Consider the following 21,370-nt stretch of genomic DNA (forward strand, 5'->3'; position numbering starts at 1 on the left):
TCTGAAGCACTGCATGCCAGCAGTTTATTATCGAATCTCTTGCTTGTTAGTTTTTCACCCATTTCCGGTTCATATACTGATTCTACTCTCATTCTACTTGATTTTCAGCTGATACCCCCTGATGAAGAGCCTCCGGGCTCAAAATGCATTGGGGTGAGGAAATGTATATATGATGTTACCGCATTGAATGGAACCATTTTGGATAAGCTCCATCTTATAAATAGATACGTGTTCATCACTTGACAATGATTTGAAAAATAGCATGTGAGCTACATTTTTGAACACATTCAACTCAAAAAAAGAAAAAAAGTGAATAAAACTTTTTGGAACAATTCTTTTTGGATTACAGTGGTTCATTATAGCAGATAGGTGTGCTCAGGTCCCACCACCCTGTGCCTACAGGGTTCTTTCACATTGTTTACGTTCTGCTCTTTCTGGACAGTAAGAGCATTATCCTGAGCACCCTAAAGGACTTCTCGTTCAAATATACCATAAAGAACATTTGATTTATCTAGGAGTGCAGCGGAATCATAATTCATTGCAAAATAAACCTTTTGCCAGGCTCAAACCTTCCTTTTTAATACATATAAATCATATAAGGGCAGGGTGCAGTATATTTATGTTTAACTTTTACATGTCCTGGTAGTGAAAAATTCTTGCATTCTTTTTTCACTACTGAAAGGCCCACCTTTCCAATAGGATAACATTGGGTTATCTTATTATATTTAATAAATGATTACTTTCAATTAGTAGCAGATGGGAATGTTGGGTTTGGTGCCTAAAAAATTGTAATTTAATACCCTCTTCAAATGTGAAGTTGGCATTTTAGTCACAATTTTGAAAGATGTCACTTCTGACTTTTAGGACGTTAGCATTTTCTTGTCCCAACCACTTGGTGCCTGTGGCCTGTATCCTCGGTCACATGACTAGGTGTAGCTGGCAGTTGGTCTTTGTGTATTGCTCTCAGGCAGTGAGACAAAGTGGAATAAGTGTTGGCAGGATAGGCCATCTTCGACTTAATGAGGGGGAGGAGGTGTCACCTCACATGCTTGCACATCACAAAGCCCCTGTCTGAGCCCACTCATAAAGGGTCAGACTCTAGTCTTTTGTGTTCTCAGACAAACTGAGGTCAGGGCAGGGAGACAGGAAATTCTAAACACATCTTGGAGATGGAAACCTCCAGAACCCTTTCCTATTTCAAAGTGGGTACCAAGTATAAAAAATGGATCCTCAGACCCAACTCTTCGCTACACCTCTGGACCCGTGGAAGACTCAGCAGGACTGCTGTGCTGCTCTGCAAGAAGTGAAAAGGATTGGGCCTGAAAAGGATTTCTGTGCTGCTGCCTGAGTGAAAAGGACTGTGCCTCCATCTTGAAACCAGGACCACCAGAGTGACTTCTAGTGCTAGTTGGCTGGCCTCCTGATCAGAGTCTTGGGGACAGAAAAGACTCCAACCACCTTGAACCCAGCACCTGGACTTTGCCTGCTGTTAGTTTTGCCTCCAAAAATGGTGACACCACAGTCCCGGACCCTTGGAAGTGGGCTTGAAGGTGTTCTGGCAGCCCATCTGTGATCCTGAGAACAGTACCAATAAAATGCCACACATCTTCTCGCAGCCACATTGGAACTGCTGCTGCAAAACATATCCCAGAAGCTGGACCTTGCATTGCAGCCTGCAGTTTCCTCGGAACCGCTGCTGTGCCACCTCTATGCAGTCTCAACATAGGCCTTCGCATCCCAAACCCCTAGTCGATGGCATCCTCGATAACGACGTAGGACTGCACAACGCAGTCCCACAGCTTCCTCAGAAAAGCCTCTGCATGACGCATCCTCCACGTGGGATCTCACAATGCTCCACAAGCAAGATTTAAGGTACTTTGTCCAGCGGGCCTAACTAGGTCCCTATTTCTGACCTGCAGTCTATTATGGTCAGCCAGAGCTTGTGACTTTGTCCCAGTACGGCATGACCAGATGAACACAGTTGGCACTTTGTTCTTGTAAGCACTGTTTTCACTTAAATCTTTAAAATTGCATATCTCCGGTTCTACAGATTGGATTTTGTCACTTTGGTCTCAAATAATTTATTAAATTGTACTCTATGATACTAAATTGGTGTGGGATTTTTTTCTTGTGTTGTGTTTTCGCTTTAGTACTGTTTGAAGTGCTGCATAAATACTTTACATATTGTCTCTAAGTTAAGCCTGGCTGCTTCGTGCCAAGCTACCCGAGGGTTAAGCACAGGTTAATTTGGGGCTCGTGTTTAACCCTGACAAGAACTGTAATTGCTGCTTGAGTAGTGTTCCAGTAACTCAATTTCCAACAAGTACCAACACTGTTTAGTGAAGAGCTTGGCAGCATCTAAGAAGAACAATATTACTTACAACTATACAATGTTTGAATTAAATGGCAAATACTAGTTCTCAGTGGATGAGAAGGGTTGGGATTCAGCATAATTTGTAATTACAAGTGGGCAACAAAAATGAACTGCAAGGGACAAAATATGCTTCACATTCAACTTAGTAAAGGAATTATACAAAGTGCAAAATCAAATTAACTGAACTATTAGTTCTGGTTTTCACAACAGGGACAGTTCAAAACAAAAGGTTAATTGGTTGATATACCCTTGTTGCTTTTCCACGTTTCCTCTCTGTATCACACAGCTGTAGCTATTTTGTATACTTTTAAGGTGATCTAACTTAAAGCCCAATTTGTAATATGAAATCTTCCTCCTTTCAATACAAAGGACACAAAATGCAAAAGCTGACAGTGAACACAAAATTAATGTGGTGTGACAGAGGTGTGTAATTAATTACCCTACTTTGCAGTTGCTCAATGGAGAGCAGTGAGACCGCCACGCCGGCTTGCGATCCCTTTCTGCCTAATGAGGCAAATAGGTGTGTGCTACTCATCTCAGTTGGAACAGCTGTATTGCCTCAATCGCTGGCCAAGCTCTTCAGGTGCAGCAGCAGCTCCTTCTAGGAAAAGGGAGCAGAACGTTTCAGGACTCCCTTTATATGATTTACTGCCTGTGGTCAGGCCAGCTGAGGTCCCTTCTTATCCCAATCCAAGATGGATGATCTCAAGATTTCCTTTGGATTTGACCAGTCCAAAAGGGTGCAACTTCCTGGGCCTGCCTGGATCATATAAACAGGGACATTTTGTGCACACACTGTTTCGCAACACAGTCAGAGTTTATCCACACATAGTTCCATGCTTCTAGAAGCTCTTTTAGTTTTCTGTCTGTATCCCTCCCAGATCTAATTTCTTTCTCCTCATTGCATGGACTGTTCTTCTGTTGATGTTTCTACTTTCTGCTCCAGACAGGGTTTTTATGTCAACGGGCTTTTTCATCCAAGAACACCGATTTTTACTAGCAATCATCATCTCTTCACATGTCATTTTATAGAGTGAAGGGGCTGTGGCTACTGTAAGGAGTCGCACATGCCAAGGGCAAGTCAGAGGCGCACCCCAGAAGAGTCCCTCTTGTCCAGTACTTCATATTCACAACAAGTACAAATTTGTGGTAGTTAAGAGTGGTAGGTCTCATTCTAGTGTGTATGTTTCATTATAATGTTAATAATGTATTAAATGTATGTGTTTTTAGAGTTATTAATATGTAAATTCTGATGTTTATGTGTTTTTTTTATTTCGTAAGTGGGTGTTTTGTCTTTCTCTTACAGGTGTTTCTTTTGGGGGCCTTGATTTCTTCTCATTGTTTGTACTTTTTTAAGGAAAAACGAATTGGTTACATATTAACCACTATTATTCTAAATTTCCTTGATTTGTCAGTTTTACTAGAGCGTATTTTTTAGGTTTTGGATGACACCCTTACATTATTATTTTTTCACTGCTAATTTCATTTCGTTTTTCAAAATGTTTGCATTTTTGGGAGATTTTTGTTTCTGCATTTGAAGAATTTAATTATATATTTTTTCAAATTGATGGACTTCAGCTACAGAAATGAAAGGTCCTTTTATTTTATTTTTTACTTTTCATTCTGAGGGGATTTTGCTTAAGGTTAAGTATATATTTTAGATTCATTTCCAAAAATTGTTTTCAAAATATCTATAGGTAAATACCTTAAAAAATATATTTATGTTGTTCAGAGTTATATTGTGAATTTAGTTGCTAGTTTGGATTTTTAGGGTAATGTTCTTGCTGAGAAGTCTAGGTATAGTTTTCCATGATTGTTAATAAATAACTGCTTTCTAAAATTTGGGCATTTCTTTGGTTTGTTTTGTTACTTTTGGTTTTAGTTCGGCTGTAGATTGTTCTATTCTTAGTTGTTGGTCTCATTGCTCTTTGTTAATACTTCTAAATATTGGTAGATTTTAAGGTTGCTTCATCTTAAAGTATTTAGGAAGAAATTGTGCCACCCTTCCATGTCATTGTTTTGCTTTCTGTGTCATGGTGTTATCACATACAATCCACCATGGTACATGATAGCTGTGTTGGCACCTGTGCCCGGAACTCTGGAGTCTGCCAATCCATGTATCTTCAAATTATTCTATTAGGGGAGTTATTTGTGTTCATGTCATTGATAGCAGGTGGATTCCATTATTAGATTATAGTTTTTTTGTCACTTTAGTTCAACATTTAGTTTGGATGTGTCTCAATATACTTTGATTACACTTGTAATAACACCCCTGAATAGATATATGCGGGTATATATTTAAAAGTGTTCAAATACTTACTTTTTCAAAGTCAATGATTATTTTTATGGATAGTAATTGCTAGTTTTGAATTTAATTTCAGTTAGTAGTTCATGGTATATTTGTTTGGTAAAAGTGAGAAGATTAACAGTATGTTTGTGTTATGGTATTTTCCAATGAATGAATGGTGGCCGGCTGAGCTGGGTCCAACCACCAAACCCACAGAACAAACCTGTACCCCTTTGGCATCATCCTCCACTGCCAGCTATCCATGAAGAAGCAGGTCAGCTCCGTCTCCTCTGCATGCTTCCTTACACTCCAAAGCTCAGGAAGGTCTTCAGATGCCTCACACCCAAAACCAGGTGAACAGTCTCACAATTCCCCGTCACCAACATATTAGAACTTCCTCCTTGTAGTAATCACTGCCCAACTCATGACGAAACTTCAGACTATTCAGAACACAGCAGCCAGACTCATCCTCGACCTCTCCAGATGGACTTACATCACCCCTCAACTCAGGAAACTAAACTGGCTAACAGTTGCGGCAAAGAGATGCCAGTTCAAACTGCTCACCCATGCTTACGAGACACTACACAATGAAGGACCAGTGTACTTCAATAACCAATTGAATTTCCACCAACCTACCAGGAAACTCCGCTCTAAATCCCTCTCCCTAGCAGCAACCCAAAGCGTCCACCGGATTAACAGTCGACAGTAACAAACTACAGGAGTTAGCCCATATACCTGGTAGAGACCAGGGCAACGGCGTGGAACATATAGCAGTGTCTCAGAGGATATTATTTGTAAGGCAATTTCTAAGGGAGCACAATTATTTGCTACGAGCACGGAAGGGAAACCAGGGAGACAATAATTTGCAAAAACAAAGATATACTTTTTTTTATATAATTCATCATATATGTAAAGACAAGAAAAGCACTGTGTTATATTGAATGACATGTAACCTGTTTTATACTGTGCAAAAGTGCTGGTGAAATAGTGAACGGCGCAAGTGACACATGAGGAACTATGTATTGTGGACAAGGGGCGCAAATAAAACAAATTATATACAAGGTGTATTCGTAGTAATGCCCATACAACGAATGCAAATAAATACAAGGTGATTTAAATGGGCAATCAACGAGAAAGGCGCCTTAAATTTCACTGTAAAAGTAAAAATTGCAGCTGGGGTCTGGCTCAAGACGGAGTTGAGGCAAGGAAGCTGCGAGAGCGCATTTGGAACTTGGGAGTGAGGTTTCTTGAGGAAAAATAAACAAAAGTAAGTGTGGACTTTCCACTTGCTGTGTAGCCAGAGTAGCATATCCTGCAGCCCTGCATTGCTGCTATCCTCAACGTGCTATATGCGGCTGTGGCCCAACACAACTTTTGTGCGCCATGCCGTCACCTGTAGATTCTGTGTGCTGCACCCCAGCATGGTAATTGCTGAGCGTGGGTGAGTCCAGTAGGCACCACAGCCATACTTACCGGCATTGGCAGCATTACGGCTGGGGACAATGCCTGTGCTGTAGCAGGTAGGGTCACAGCAAGCTGAGCAGTGGCTGCCAATGCCGTCGCCATCCCAGGACCTATTAATTACAGGCAGCACTAGTAGTGACATCACCTGCTGTGCTCGAGCAGCTACCTGTTCTGCAAATAACCCAGTTATACTGCACTGATTAATATATGCAAAAAAAGCATTTTAATTTGGTGTACATTTTGTTTTTGCACTCGTTCTAGGTAAGAAAGTAAAACACATGTCATCTTCCTCTTCTTTAGGACAGACAACAGGAAAACGCAGAGTTCAAAATAGCAAGGACATGTACAGGCTGACGGCAGAGGTCACAGGCAGCAGCAGTGTTATAGATGAGAGAGAGAGCAGGAGTAAAGAGGAGAAAGAAACAACAGGAGAGGAGAGAGATAAGACAGAGCTAAGTAGAAGAAAAGGAGAGCAAATCGGATACAAAGAGAAAGCAGCCATAATGTGAAGAAGAGAGCATTAAGAAGAGAGAAGATAGAATGAAAGGATGTAGAGGACAGGGTGTGGTAGCGCTCTAGTGTTCCTTTAGCGGAACAGGAACCACGTCACAGGATGTGGTAGGCGGGGTCATTGTTCTCTGGCGCGAGAGCTAGAGGAAGCCAGCCCCGGCGCTCCGGCAATTAATACATAAGTTTAACACCTAACGCGGTGTCCTAGCATCTTTACAATGGCGACGAGTCGGGATAACTAATACCCGAACGCACGCGACCCCTGTGATTGCACGCATCTCGCGTGAGATACGAAAAACGGACACGGAGCGCGGCAGAGGAGCCGGCAAGGCAGCAAAGAGCGTGGAAAGAGCGCCAAAAACGCCCGAAAACGCACACAAGCCAGAAGGGGACACCACACAGTCACCAGAGCCCAGGAAAGGCCACAGCCCGAAGAGACTATATCCCGAGGGGGAAGTGTGCACTGCGAGGCTGCAGACGTCACCACGAGGATCCACTAAGTACCTGGCCAACATCACGGTAAGCCCTCGAAGTGCCTCAGCACCAGAGAGAAGAGGCGCACGCTGGCGGAGACCGCAGGCCCATCGAGTAAGAAGGTGGGAGGCAGCTCACGAGCCACAACTCTCACCACAGAGAGTGGACTGGGAGAGGACAGCGAGGGAGAGCACAGAGAGGACGAGGGAGGAGAGCAAGACGCCCCAGGGAGTCCGTCCAGGCAAACAGTCACTGTACCAAAGCCCAGGAGGAACGCCCCAGCCATGGCGAGCCAGAGCACATGCCTCACCCAACTAGTTCCATTCCTCACGAAAAGCGGAGAACCGGAAAGGAAATGGGAAGACTGGAAGAGGTACTTCCTTAACTATCTGGAGGCGCTAGAAGAAGAAGGCGACATCCCATTCTCGAGTAAGAGGAAAAAGAAGATTCTGCTCCACAACTTGGGTCCAGAAGGGCTCAGGATCTAAGACACGATTGTGAAAGGAGAAAGAGCCGCAACGGACACGGAGGTATTTGATCATGCCATCGAAGACTTGGACGCACATTACAGGCCTGTGGTGTGCGTCGCCATTGACAGATTTAACTTCTTTCAGAGGAAGCAGAAGAGCGGAGAGTCAGTGGATGAATATGTTGTAGCGCTGAGAAAGCTATCTGTCACGTGCAGATTTGGAGGACTGCTGGATGAATTCATCAGGGACCAAATTATCATGCATACCTCTAGTGCCCACATACAGGAGAAATTGTGGGTGAACGGCGACGCTCCACTCAAGGAAATCTGGGCGATGGTAAAGAAAGCAGAGCTATCGAGAAGGTGCGCTCAAGCAGCGAAGAGAGACGCCCAGGAATCGCAAGCGGTGTGTAGAATAATGGCGCCAAACAGAAACGACCGTTGGAGGCAAAATGAGACGAGGAAGACCCAGGGAGGAAATAGAGCTGATTTCCCCAACAAATCACAGGTGGACAGCAAGTCACACAAGACAGGAAAAAACCAGTGTTACAGGTGTGGGAGCACTAACCACCTAGGAAACGACAAAGCGTGCCCTGCTTTCAAAGCTAGATGTTCGTATTGCAACATCTTTGGACACTACGAGAAGGTGTGTCGCAGGAAACCGAAGAATACAGTGGTGCGTTTGGTGGACCAGGATCAGCGAGACGATTCCAGCGATCAGGACGACAAAGGGGAGGAGGAGGAATTCCTGTACATTGACGTCCAGATTCTGGAGATGGATGGTTCCAACTCAGACAAGCCCAGGCTTGATATGCACATAGGAGGAATACCCTTGGAGATGATCGCGGACAGTGGAGCGCCCATCTCGATCGTCCAGAGGCAGGTGTGGGAAGACAACTTCGCGTCAAGGGTCAAAGGAGCACTCCTACCCATGGATGTGAGACCGGTAACGTACACTGGACAAAAGATCCCCATGCTAGGATACTGCCCGCTCTTGTTTGAATTCAGAGGCCGTCATGCGCAGTGCAAGCTGTACGTTGCAGAGAGAGGCCCGTCCGTACTGAGTTGGAAGGACCAAGGAGCCTTGGGGATCCAGCTCAACCCAGGAGGCATAGAGAAAATCCTGCTCATGGATATGGAAATCAAGGAAGACGTACAGCTGTGGCGGAAGACATATCCCAAGGTATTCAACGGGCAGATCGGTGAGCTGGGCAAGTACACACACCTCATCAAACTGAAAGAAGGGGCAGTACCAGTCGTCCACAAAGTGAGGAACATTCCGTTCCGCAGCAGGGAGGCAGTACAAACAGAACTAGAAAGGCTAGAAAAGGAAGGAGTCATTAGGGCGATAGAGAGCGCAGAGTGGCTGTCGCCCCTGGTTGTAGCCCAAAAGCCCAATGGCAAGGTACGTCTCTGCGTGGACTTAAGAGAGTTAAACAAAAACATTGTCATAGACAAATTCCCCTTACCACGCATCAGTGAAATGCTGGCGAAAACGAAGGACGTCGCATGGTTCTCCACGGTGGACCTCTTGTCGGCCTACCATCAGGTCAAACTCCATCCGTCGTGCACCCACCTCACGTCGTTCATCACGCCATTCGGGTGCTACGAGTTCGTGAGGATGCCATTCGGCCTAGCTTCAGCCGCTGCCGTGTTCCAGAAAATTATGCACAAGCTCCTGAAAGACCTGAAAGACGTTCTCTTCTTTCAAGATGACATTCTGGTGATGGGGAAGTCGAGGCAAGAACACAATGTGAAACTTCACAAAGTACTACAGAAGCTGCAGGACAGTGGATTGACCGCCGAATGGACCAAATGCAATCTGGGCGTCCAGTCAGTCACATACCTCGGACATGAGGTGAGCGGGCAAGGGATAACTCCGAAGAAAACAAACATGAGAGCCATCATGGAAGCACCCACCCCGGAAAAGAAAGAGGATGTTCGGTCATTCCTAGGAATGGCCGAATACTACAGCAAATTCATTCCTCACTTCGCTACAAAGACGCACCACATACGGCAACTGCTCAAGGAAAAGAACCGGTTCCAATGGGGGAAGGAAGAGCAAACCGAGTTCGACGCGCTCAAGCAAGAAATGGGAACAGCCATTCCCCTCAAAGGATTCGACCCCAAAGCGGAGTCTATTCTCACCACGGACGCCAGCGATCGAGGCTTGGGAGCTGTACTGATGCAGAAAGAGGAGTCAGGAGAGATGTCGACTGTCAGCTTCGCCTCCCGCTCGCTCTCACCCAATGAGGAGAAGTTCAGTGTGGTGGAGAAAGAAATGCTGGCAGTGGTCTGGGCGGTCGAGAAGTTTAGACAATACTTGTGGGGCGCCAAGTTCCTCGTGAGAACCGACCACAAGCCATTGATTCGCGTACTAACATCAAGCGGACATGACCATGCTACACCCAGGATAGCCAAGATGACTTTACGGCTATTGGACTATGTTTATGAAGTCGAGCACATTCCAGGACCACAGAACAAAGTAGCCGACTTCCTAAGTAGGGCAGCCGCCATGGAAGAAGCACGGAACGAGGAAAGACAAGAATGGGATGGGTACGTGGTAGCCACCATCCAGGACACTGAAGAGGTGATAAGCGCCCAGGAATGGGAGGAGGCCTACGGTGAAGATACAGACTTAGTAGCTGTGAAAGGTTATGTAGTTCACGGCTGGCCAGAGAAAAGACACTTAAAGGAGGAACTGAAGAGGTACTGGGAAGTCCGAGAGGAACTGTCCTTGGCTGAAAATCCAACGTTCTTACTCCGAGGGGACAAGGTGGTACCGCCCAGAGACTTGTTGGAACGACTGATGTCCTTGCTACATGAAGGGCACCAGGGAATCACAAAAACGAAAGCCTTGGCCAGGCAAGCATACTGGTGGCCTGCCATCGACGCGCAGGTGGAAAGACATGTGCGCTCTTGCGAGTCTTGTGCAAAGTCGGACAAAGCTCAGAGCATGCTGAGACCACCGCTGGGAAGGTTTCCGATTCCAGATGGGCCATGGGAGATGTTGTCGGTGGACATAATGGGGCCAGTTCTGAACAAGGAAGGCACTCAAAAATATGTGGTGGTTGCCATCGATAGGTATTCTAAATGGCCTGAGATACAAATCTTGGAGCGAGTGGACACTGAAGCCGTGATAAAGTTTTTGCGCACCACGTTTGTCAGCGAAGGAATCCCAAAGATCATCACCTGCGACAATGGACCCCAGTTCACTTCGGAAAAATGGACAGCCTTCACCAAAAGAAACGGAATTGAAGTGAAGCACACCCCGATCTACCACCCGGCGGGGAACGGCCAAGTGGAACGTTTCAATAGGGTGATCATGGGCACCATACAGGCAGCCATTGAAGATGGAATGGATTGGGAAAAGGAGCTTGAGAAGATGATTTGGGCATACAGAATCACACCGGGTAGCACAGGCTACAGCCCCTTCAAGATCCTAAGAGGCAGAGAAGCGTTCACCAAGGACAATGCAGCGTGGAGGAAGTTGATTGTCCAGAGCAAGTGGTCACCGGCGGTGGTCAGGAAAAATTTGGAGAGAGCTCAGGAAGTCTACACGTCTCACTACAACAGAAGACGGAACACTCACAGCACAGAACTGGACAAAGGTGAGTGGGTAAGGGTGAAGTTAGCCATCATGAAGAGAAAGGGAGAGAGCAAGTTCTCACCTCCCCTTAAAGTGGTGGAACCCTACGCCAGATCGGCTCTCCTGAGCGATGGTAAGATTTGGTCGATGGACAGAATGGCTAAATGCAGCAAGATACTGAAATGGGAAGATGATGTAGAAGAAGGAACAGAGGATGTCTTGGAGGAAGGAGAAAGTGAAGGTGAAGAAAGGACAGGAAGGAATGAGAAAGGAACAGAAGGACTAAGGGCAGGTACAGAAAGAGAGCGGAGTGAAACGACGGGAGGAAGAAGCAGAGGAGAAGAAGGGAGTGAAAGGAAGACGAAGGACGAGGAAGTAGAAGGTACGAGAGAAAGAAGAGAACATGAGACAACGGGAGAAGAGAGAAGGAATGAGAGAGTGGAGACTCGAGCGGGGAGAAGAATTAAGGTACCTGAGAGATTCAAGGACTATGAAATGGACTGGAAGTAAGACTTTGTACATTTGTTTATGGTGCATAAAGGGGGGAGATGTGGTAGCGCTCTAGTGTTCCTTTAGCGGAACAGGAACCACGTCACAGGATGTGGTAGGCGGGGTCATTGTTCTCTGGCGCGAGAGCTAGAGGAAGCCAGCCTCGGCGCTCCGGCAATTAATAAATAAGTTTAACACCTAATGCGGTGTCCTAGCATCTTTACACAGGGCACAGCTAATCACTGCTAGAAGAGTGATCGTAAAGAGCCAAGATCGAGGGGAGAGTGAGCAGAGCATGGATAGAAGTGAAGAGGAAAAAGGTCAGGGGTAGAATGAATAGAGAGTAACTCAGAAATGCAGGGAATAAGGTAACACACCAGGTATGAGAAAGATTATAGAAAGCAATTAGAGAGCTGAGAGGATAGACTCTTAGAGCAAAGACGTAGGGGACAGACAACAGATCAAGGTTAGAAGATAGAGACTGAGGCAGTGAGAGTGCTGAAAGTGGGGCTCCCCGGAGGAAGAAGGGAGCTGTGGCTTCCTTGGCAAAATTTTCAGCACCTGCACTTCTTTTTTTACAAATTAAGCACTGCGTATTCGAGGAGCGAAACATAGATGCCGCATGTAATGCCTCATTGTGACCTGTAGTACTCGGAATAGGTGTATATTTTCTCATCTAACCTCGAGCCTCATTCGCCTGAGGGACCAACAGGCAGCTGTGCTTGCACGCCTTCCGCTTGTCAAACAGGATAGGAATTGCTCACTGACTGGTAAATCACGCTTAGTTTAGATTCTAATGCTCGCCTCCAAGTGGATGCCTCTCAGCCAATAAGATTTGCCCTTTATTGCCCGCGGATTGACACCGTTGCTGTGCTTATTATTCCATTGTCAAAAGTAAGCAACAAAAGAGGCCCCGACTCCGACAGCTGTTAACAAGTCTGCTTTAACCTTCAGAATTAGGCACGGTTTCGCCAAGTGTCTTCATACAGATGTTTTTTCCTCATGTGATGTTATGTTTTCTTTTCTTGCAGTTTATACAACGAAGTGTCTGGTACAAGTCAATGTCATTGATATCAACAAACATCCCCCCATCTTTGATAAGTTTGATGTAAGTATTACCGTTCCATTACTTTCCCTGGTTTATTTTTGACCTTGAAGGAGGTTGATCTTGAATATTTCCACTTAAGAATAAGCCTCGAGGATTTACTGTCTTTTGTTAATAGCGGAAACGGTTTATTTGGAGTACTTTTGACATTTTATTGACAGCAAACGTTACATTTGATTCAATATGTTTTCTTTAGATCTGCAGAATTTGTTGCTACTGTGCAGTTTTGATGATCCCCGACTAAAAATCTATCTGTGAACCTTATAATCCCTGATCAAATCTATTTTAGAACCTTACACTGGTAGCTGGAAGCGTTTCTGTCCATGCTGCCTTGAATGAGAATAAGAGAGTACATTGCACAAGGAAAAGGGTCCCTTCGGTGGGCTCCACCGAATGACAGGATCACGTTAAACGATGGTGTGAAAGGTCAAAGGTGGGCACGTTCCGGCTCCTTCCTCTCTTGCTGACGTGGGTCCTGGAGTACATCTTCTGGGGTGTTCAGGAGAGCCAGTCAGAATATTACTACTTAAGCACAGCGGTGAAGGATGTCAGAGGTGAAGGATGTCAGGGGTGAAGGATGAAGAGGTGAAGGATGTCAGAGGTGAAGGATGTCAGGGGTCAAGGATGTCAGGGGTCAAGGATGAAGAGGTGGAGGATGAAGAGGTGAAGGAAGTCAGGGGTCAAGGATGTCAGAGGTGAAGGATGTAGAGATGAAGGATGTCAGGGGTGAAGCATGTAGAGGTGAAGGATGTAGAGGTGAAGGATGAGGACGTAAAGGATGTTAGAGGTGAAGGATGAAGAGGTGAAGGATGAAGAGGTAAAGGATGTTAGAGTTGAAGGATGAAGAGGTGAAGGATGAAGAGGTGAAGGATGTCAGGGGTGAAGGATGAAGAGGTGAAGGATGAAGAGGTGAAGGATGTCAGGGGTGAAGGATGAAGAGGTGAAGGATGAAGAGGTAAAGGATGTTAGAGTTGAAGGATGAAGAGGTGAAGGATGAAGAGGTGAAGGATGAAGAGGTGAAGGATGTCAGGGGTGAAGGATGAAGAGGTGAAGGATGAAGAGGTGAAGGATACCAGAGGTGAAGGATGAAAATGTAAAGGATGAAAGGTGAAGGATGAAGATGTGAAGGATGCCAGAGGTGAAGGATGCCAGAGGTGAAGGATGACAGAGGTGAAGGATGAAGAGGTGAAGGATGAAGAGGCGAAGGATGCCGGAGGTGAAGGATGCAAGAGGTGAAGGATGCAAGAGGTGAAGGGCACTGGAGGTGAAGGGCACTGGAGGTGAAGGATACTGGAGGTGAAGGATGCCAGAGGTGAAGGATGTCAGGGGTGAAGGATGTCAGGGGTGAAGGATGTCAGGGGTGAAGGATGTCAGGGGTGAAGGATGTCAGGGGTGAAGGATGAAAAGGTGGAGAATGCCGGATTTGAAGGATGTCAGTGGTGAAGGATGAAGAGGTGAAGGATGAAGAGGTGAAGGCTGTCAAAGGTGAAGGATGAAGAGGTGGAGGATGCCGGAGGTGAAGAATACAGAGGTGAAGGGTGTCGAAGGTGAAGGATGCAAAGGTGAAGGATGAAGAGGTGAAGGATGAAGAGGTGAAGGATGAAGAGGCGAAGGATGCCGGAGGTGAAGGATGCAAGAGGTGAAGGATGCAAGAGGTGAAGGGCACTGGAGGTGAAGGGCACTGGAGGTGAAGGATACCAGAGGTGAAGGATGTCAGGGGTGAAGGAAGAAAATGTGGAGAATGCCGGATTTGAAGGATGTCAGTGGTGAAGGATGAAGAGGTGAAGGATGAAGAGGTGAAGGATGCCGGAGGTAAGGATGAAGAGGTGAAGGATGCCAGAGGTGAAGGATGCAGGAGGTGAAGGATGCTAAAGGTGAAGGGCACTGGAGGTGAAGGATACAGAAGGTGAAGGATGCCGGGGGTGAAGGATGCCGGAGGTGAAGGAAACAGAGGTGAAGGGTGTCGGAGGTGAAGGATGCAAAGGTGAAGGATGAAGAGGTGAAGGATGAAGAGGCGAAGGATGCCGGAGGTGAAGGATGCAAGAGGTGAAGGATGCAAGAGGTGAAGGGCACTGGAGGTGAAGGGCACTGCAGGTGAAGGACACTGGAGGTGAAGGATACTGGAGGTGAAGGATACCAGAGGTGAAGGATGTCAGGGGTGAAGGATGAAAAGGTGGAGAATGCCGGATTTGAAGGATGTCAGTGGTGAAGGATGAAGAGGTGAAGGATGCCGGAGGTGAAGGATGAAGAGGTGAAGGATACAGAAGGTGAAGGGCACTGGAGGTGAAGGATACAGAAGGTGAAGGATGCCGGGGGTGAAGGATGCCGGAGGTGAAGGATACGGAGATGAAGGGTGTCGGAGGTGAATGATGCCAAGGTGAAGGATGAAGAGGTGAAGGATGAAGAGGCGAAGGATGCCAGATGTGAAGGATGCTAGAGGTGAAGGATGCTAGAGGTGAAGGATGCCAGAGGTGAAGGATGCCGAAGGTGAAGGATGCCAGAGGTGAAAGATGCCAAGGGTGAAGGATGCCAGAGGTGAAGGATGCCAGAGGTGAAGGATGCCAGAGGTGAAGGATGCCAGAGGTGAAGGATGCTAGAGGTGATGGATGCCAGAGGTGAAGAATGAAGAGGTGATGGATGCCGGAGGTGAAGGGTGCCGGATGGTTAAGGATGTAAAGGTGAAGGGGGCTTTGCCGCGCAGGCAGCATTGCATGGAATGTCCTTACCCATGAGCTGAGTGTGTCGACTTCCATTATTATCTTTAAGCAGAAACACAAGACTGCTGATCCAGTTTCTATCACAGGTGATCAGCACATGGAGATGCTGTAGGATCTATTGCATGCTACGCAAGTGTTTGTTTTTAGTACATATTTATTTATAAAACACAAAATATTGGCTACATTCCTAGCATTTCTGCCATCCATCCTTTGGTTCAAAGAATGACCGGTTACTCACCGGTAATATTCATTACTCCGAGTCGTAGCCCTCCCCGTCCCAGTCCTAACTACATGAGCATAGCTCCTCCCACCAGAAACTCCCAAGCAACTTGAAACCCATCCCTTCCCTCCAGGCCACACCCATACCCTGAGGCATATAACCCAGTGACCTGCCAATCAACAACCTGTACCTAACAAGCACAAGAAGCCGAAACAGGGAGGGAGGGATGGGAACCTGGACTGGGACGGGGAGGGCTACGACTCGGAGTAATGAATATTACAGGTGAGTAACCGGTCATTACCTCCTCGTCAGCCCTCCCCGTCCCAGTCCTAACTACATGAGCAGATACCAAAGCAATAATCGGCTTCACTCAGTAGCAAAAAGCAGACTTTATTAAAGCACATAAAAGTCACACCACCGGAGTAGAACGCTACACAGCATCCCCAAACCCAGCAGAATCAGTCCCCCAACCACCAAACGATAATGGGACATAAAGGTGTGTGGAGAACTCCAGGTAGCAGCCTTGCAGATTTCAGCCATGGAAGCCCCCTGAAAACAAGCCCAGGAAGCAGCCACCCCCCGAGTCGACCTTCCCTTAACAGACCCCGGAGCCAACACACCACAGCCTCACACGCAGCACCCACAGCCCATTGCAGCCAACGACTGAGGGTAGCCCCAGAAGGCTTAAGACCCTGACCAGCCAGGCCAAAGGTCACAAAAAGGGAATCCACCTTACGAAACGGCTCAGTACGCAACAAATAGATCTCTAGAGTCCTCCGAACGTCCAAACAGTGCAGCCGCACCTCAACCTCTGAAAGAGGATCAGGACATAAAACAGGCAAAACCAGATCCGTAGAGCAGTGAAAAGAGGAAGGGACCTTGGGAACAAAGGAAGGATCAGGCCGCAGTACCACCCGATCAGGAAAAAAAAGGAAAAAAGGGGCCGAACAAAGCAAAGAGCCCAACTCCCCAATCCGCCTAGCCGACGTAATAGCCACAAGGAACAGCACCTTGATCGTCAGAAACCTCAAAGACACCTCCAGCATAGGCTCAAAGGGAGCCCTCCTGCAAAGCCCCCAAAACCAGAGGCAGATCCAAACTAGGAGCAAAGGACCGAATGACAGGCTTCTGAAGGAAGCAACTCCGCAACAAACGGGACACCAGGGGAACCACCGGGTCACAGACCGTACCCTGAAAGGCCCTAACAGCAGCCCACTGAGCCCTCAGGGAGGACACAGCCAGCCCCAAGTCAAAGCCGTCCTTCAAAAAGTCCAAGACCAGTACCGGATCCACCTCCAACGCAGACCACCCACTCGCCGTACACCAAGACTGAAAAGAAACCCAATGCCGGGCATAGGATTTGAGAGTAGAAGGGCGCCTGGACCTCTGAATAAATACCGCCACCAAAGGAGAACACCCCAACGCCACAAGGTTCATCCTCTCAACAGCCAACCCGCCAGCCTCAGGCGGACCAGACACTCCCGAGACAGAGGGGGAAACGACAAGGCACAAGGGACCACCGGCAACCTCCAGCAAGGCCCCACTGCCAACTTCAATAACAGAGGGAACCAAGGCCACCTGGACCAATCCAGAGCCACCAGGAGCACCGAAGCTCGATCCAGTTTGACCTTCAGCAGAACACGCGGCAGCAGGGCAATAGGGGGAAAGGCATACATCAGGCCCCCCTCCCACCGGAAGGACAGGGCATCCACCCTCCAAACCGCGGCAGAGCGAACCAGAGAACAAAACTTCTCCCTCAAGGCGTTCCCCGGGGCTGCAAACAGGTCCACCACCGGGATCCCGAACCTGGCCATCAGGCAACCAAAGACTTCCTGAGACAGGCACATGTCGGACAGGGAGTGAAACACCCTGCTCAGGCGATCCGCCTCCGAGTTCAAAATCCCAGGCAGATGTAAAGCCCTCAGAGACAACAAGTGAGACTCCGCCCATAGGCCTATACTTTGAGCCAACAAATTGAGGGAAGCCACCCTCGCGCTCCCCTGGCGGTTGATATAACACACCACCACCGTGTTGTACGACCGCACCATCACATCCCTCTGGAGGATCCAAGGCAGAAAATCAGACAACGCCAACTGAACCGCCTTTAATTCCCGCCAATTCGAGGACATTTCCGCCTCCGGCACAGACCAAAGACCCTGCACCGACTCCTGACCCAAGACCGCACCCCAACCCAGTTCGCTGGCGTCGGTCGTCAGGACCAACCTCACTTGGGACACAAAGGGCGAGCCCTGTAAGACGTTCCGATCCACCAGCCACCAGGACAACTCCCGGGCGACGGACACACTCCCCGGAACCAACAGCTCGTAATTCAGAGAGGCCGGATCCCAATGCCCCAGAAGATGATTCACCAGGGGGTATAAGTGTAAACGGGCCCAAGGAACAATCATCACAGTTGCTGACATCAGCCCCTGAACACGCAACCACTGGCGAGCCGTGGAAGACCGAGCCCCCAACACCTTCTTCAGTTTGTGCACAAGAGTCAGTCTGCGGGGCTCCGACAGGATGTCCTTCCCCAACCTGGTGTTGAACACCCCCCCAATGAACAACAGTTCCTGAGTGGGGTGAAGATGGGATTTCTCCAAGTTCAGAATCCACCTGAACCGTTGAAGGAGACTGCAAACCTCCCGGGAATGTGACTGAGCCTGAAGGAAAGAAGAGGAAGAAATCAACCAATCGTCCAAGTAAGGGAAAACCTGTATACCCTGAGCATGCAACAAACCCACCAAGGGTGCCAACACTTTAGTAAACACCCTCGGAGAGGCAGACAGACCAAACGGTAATACCTGGAACTGGTAGTGATCCACCCCTACACAGAAACGCAGGAACCTCTGTGAATCCGCGTGCACTGGCACATGAAAATAGGCGTCCCGTAGATCGAGAGAAGCCAGGAAATCCCCCACCGACAGGAAGGGAAGAATCAACTGCAGAGTCACCATTTTGAAGGACCGATGAGGGATACACAAGTTCACCGCCTTCAGATCCAGGACCGGACGGAAGTCCCCATTTGGTTTTTGGATCAAACACAGGATTGAGTAAACCCCCTGACCCTGTTGACTCACAGGCACCCTCACCACAGCTCCCTTTGACACCAAGCCCCGAACTCTGTCCAATAGAGCATGACATCTTGCCAGAGACCTGGGAACAGGGGTAGCTTTGAACACATCCACCGGAGGAGACCCAAATTCTATTCTGTAGCCCAGCTGTAGTACCACCTGTAGGACCCACAGATCCCGAACGAACTCCTCCCAGACAGGCAAAAAAGAGGTGAGGCTGTGATGTATTCCTATAGGTACTGTATCGATTCCCCTATTCCTGACCCTGGTTTGGTTAATAATTAACTAGCAGCCATCCAACGGTGCAAAAACCGTTATCTGATTAAGCCACACCACGGCACAGAAGCGCGTTATCTGATTAGGTCATAACGCATGCCATCTAATTAGACAAGCGATATTCCTCCAGCCCCTGATAAGGCATACGGAGTTCTCAAAACAAATCAAACCTACAGCGACTTGGGAAATTCCCATAGCCATTGTTTTGATTTCACCGAGAACTTCAGCAAAAGAATGTGCGAACGAGCCCGTTCATATGACATCCTTATTGACGTATATATGTCCATCCTTACGTCAATCTCGGCACCTTTCAGGTATAAATATTACCGACATTGCCTTAAGCAAACACATGCGGTGGTGACGAGATTGGAGCAGCGAGACGTGCTGAGGAGCCCAGCAGAGAGCGAAGCCCACAGACGCTGCCCCGCCTTCCTGACGCGCTGAGAACGAGACGCTGCCTTTCTCCTGCAGAGAAATCCAGCTCCGGCGCTTCCAAGCAGCCCTCGCAGGCAGCTGGAATATCAAGACCTGGGATAAGAGATACCAGCCCTCCATCATTCTAGATCTCAGGTACAGAACTGAATAACCCCTCGCAGAGAATTCTCGAGTCAGTCCCTTGGCAAAACAAACTTAACTTAAACTGCTACTTATCTACTCCCGCCCACGTATTAGGCTTAGGTCAGGTACATTGGGGTAGGCGTAATTAGAAGCACCAGTTGAGTATGAGTAGTCAAATGTATATATGTATGTATCTATTTTATCCATTTTAAAGTATCATATGGCTCAGAAACCATATCAATGCTTTTACAGTATTATTTTATAATTCTGTCTCTACTGTATGCACTTTACTTAACTACAAGTATTGCAATAATAGCGATTCATTTCTCTTGTATGAGAAAAGAGACTGATCACTAAATAACATCTTTTATTGAACCGTGCCCATCTCTTATTTCTCTACAAACTGGTGAAACTAAGAATGCATGTACTGACTGAGTAAAATAAGTTGTCTTTTGTTTTCACACGACTCTAGAGATACACTCTTGATTAGGGGAGAGCAAAGTTGTCATGTTCTATGGTTGTCAGAAACTAAATCCCTTCTTGTCTATCCAGGGAGGTTAAAATCCTCCTTGCCTATTCGAGAAAGTTTCTAGTGAACTCTGAGCTAGCTGGCAAACACAAAACTTTAAGTCTAATATCGTCGGTAGAAGACCTAGTTTACCTCTGCCCTAGGTCTATACTATTGAAGATATTATTCCAATGCGCAGAGCCTATTGGGATAATAGGAACTACACTACATGGCGCCCAACCGTTTGGATAGGCGATAAAACTAACGCAAGACATTAGAGTAACTCAGTCGTGCTTTTTCACACAGACCCCTTTTTTCCCATAATACTCCAAAGACGTCTGGAGTGGGTGAAAGGTCATATCCGCCAAACCTCACAGGAGGAGACTCCTATGTATGGTTCTTGGTTTATTCAACGTTGAAGGATACACTGTTCCAAAATATTGTGCATCTAATCTTTGTTTCCATAGAAACCTGATCTGCAAATAAATAAAATAATCTTCTTGACAATAGTATGTCAGAAACTGAAGAAGAAAGGGAGACAGTTAGACTAGCAGCTGAACTCCTAGAAGCAGATAATACTCTGCAGCAAAATGACCCGGATATAATACTCATCCCGGTCAACATAAGAAAATCTATAACCTTAAAACTTATAGAAAATGGACTAACACCAAGAGGTGGTACAGTCATATTCATAATTGAGGCACACGAATATCGGCAGACAGAGGTATTCTATTCATGGATAAACTTTCCAGCAGCAAACGCTGTAACAAAGGACTTCCACTATTACAAAATAGAGGAACCTCCTAATGAGTACACTCCTTTCGAGGAGGTGGAAATACCACTCAAATTCCAAGAGCACCTGCTCTTGTTTAATGGCGCCCTAAAACATAATAATCACATCACCAGGCTCGGTCCACTAGGTAGACCAGGAGCAACGTGGCCGGTCCTAGCCGGATACACACCACATCCAGACATTGAAGAAATGCCTGCACCAGAACTTTTAGCACAGCTAAAACAATTAATAAAAATACATAGACAATTAGTCCAATATGTAATGCGGACTTCAACAATCCAACCAGCTATTAAAATTCCACAGCTGACCAGTCATCAGGGGAACACAAATAAAATTACACCACAGAACATACAGTCCTGTCTAGGTAAGGTACCCGCAAAACGGGAACAAATTCCTTTCTGGCTAGCACAAAAAATAACTCAAATAGAGGCGGTGTTTCCAGATACCACCCCGGTTGAGAAAC

The 21,370-nt window shown here is 47.0% G+C and overlaps 1 protein-coding gene across 1 annotated transcript in view; it reads left to right on the forward strand.

Moving 5' to 3' along the window:
• CDH17 (cadherin 17) overlaps positions 1–21,370 on the forward strand; it is a 408,277-nt gene that overhangs the window by 290,205 nt on the left and 96,702 nt on the right. The window contains exon 11 of the mRNA XM_078687034.1: positions 12,688–12,764. Coding sequence (XP_078543160.1) covers positions 12,688–12,764 — 77 coding nt within the window. The remainder of the gene's footprint in view (positions 1–12,687; positions 12,765–21,370) is intronic.

This window comes from Lissotriton helveticus, chromosome 4_1, assembly GCF_964261635.1.
Source record: "Lissotriton helveticus chromosome 4_1, aLisHel1.1, whole genome shotgun sequence".
In the NCBI taxonomy this organism is placed as follows: Eukaryota; Metazoa; Chordata; class Amphibia; order Caudata; family Salamandridae; genus Lissotriton; species Lissotriton helveticus.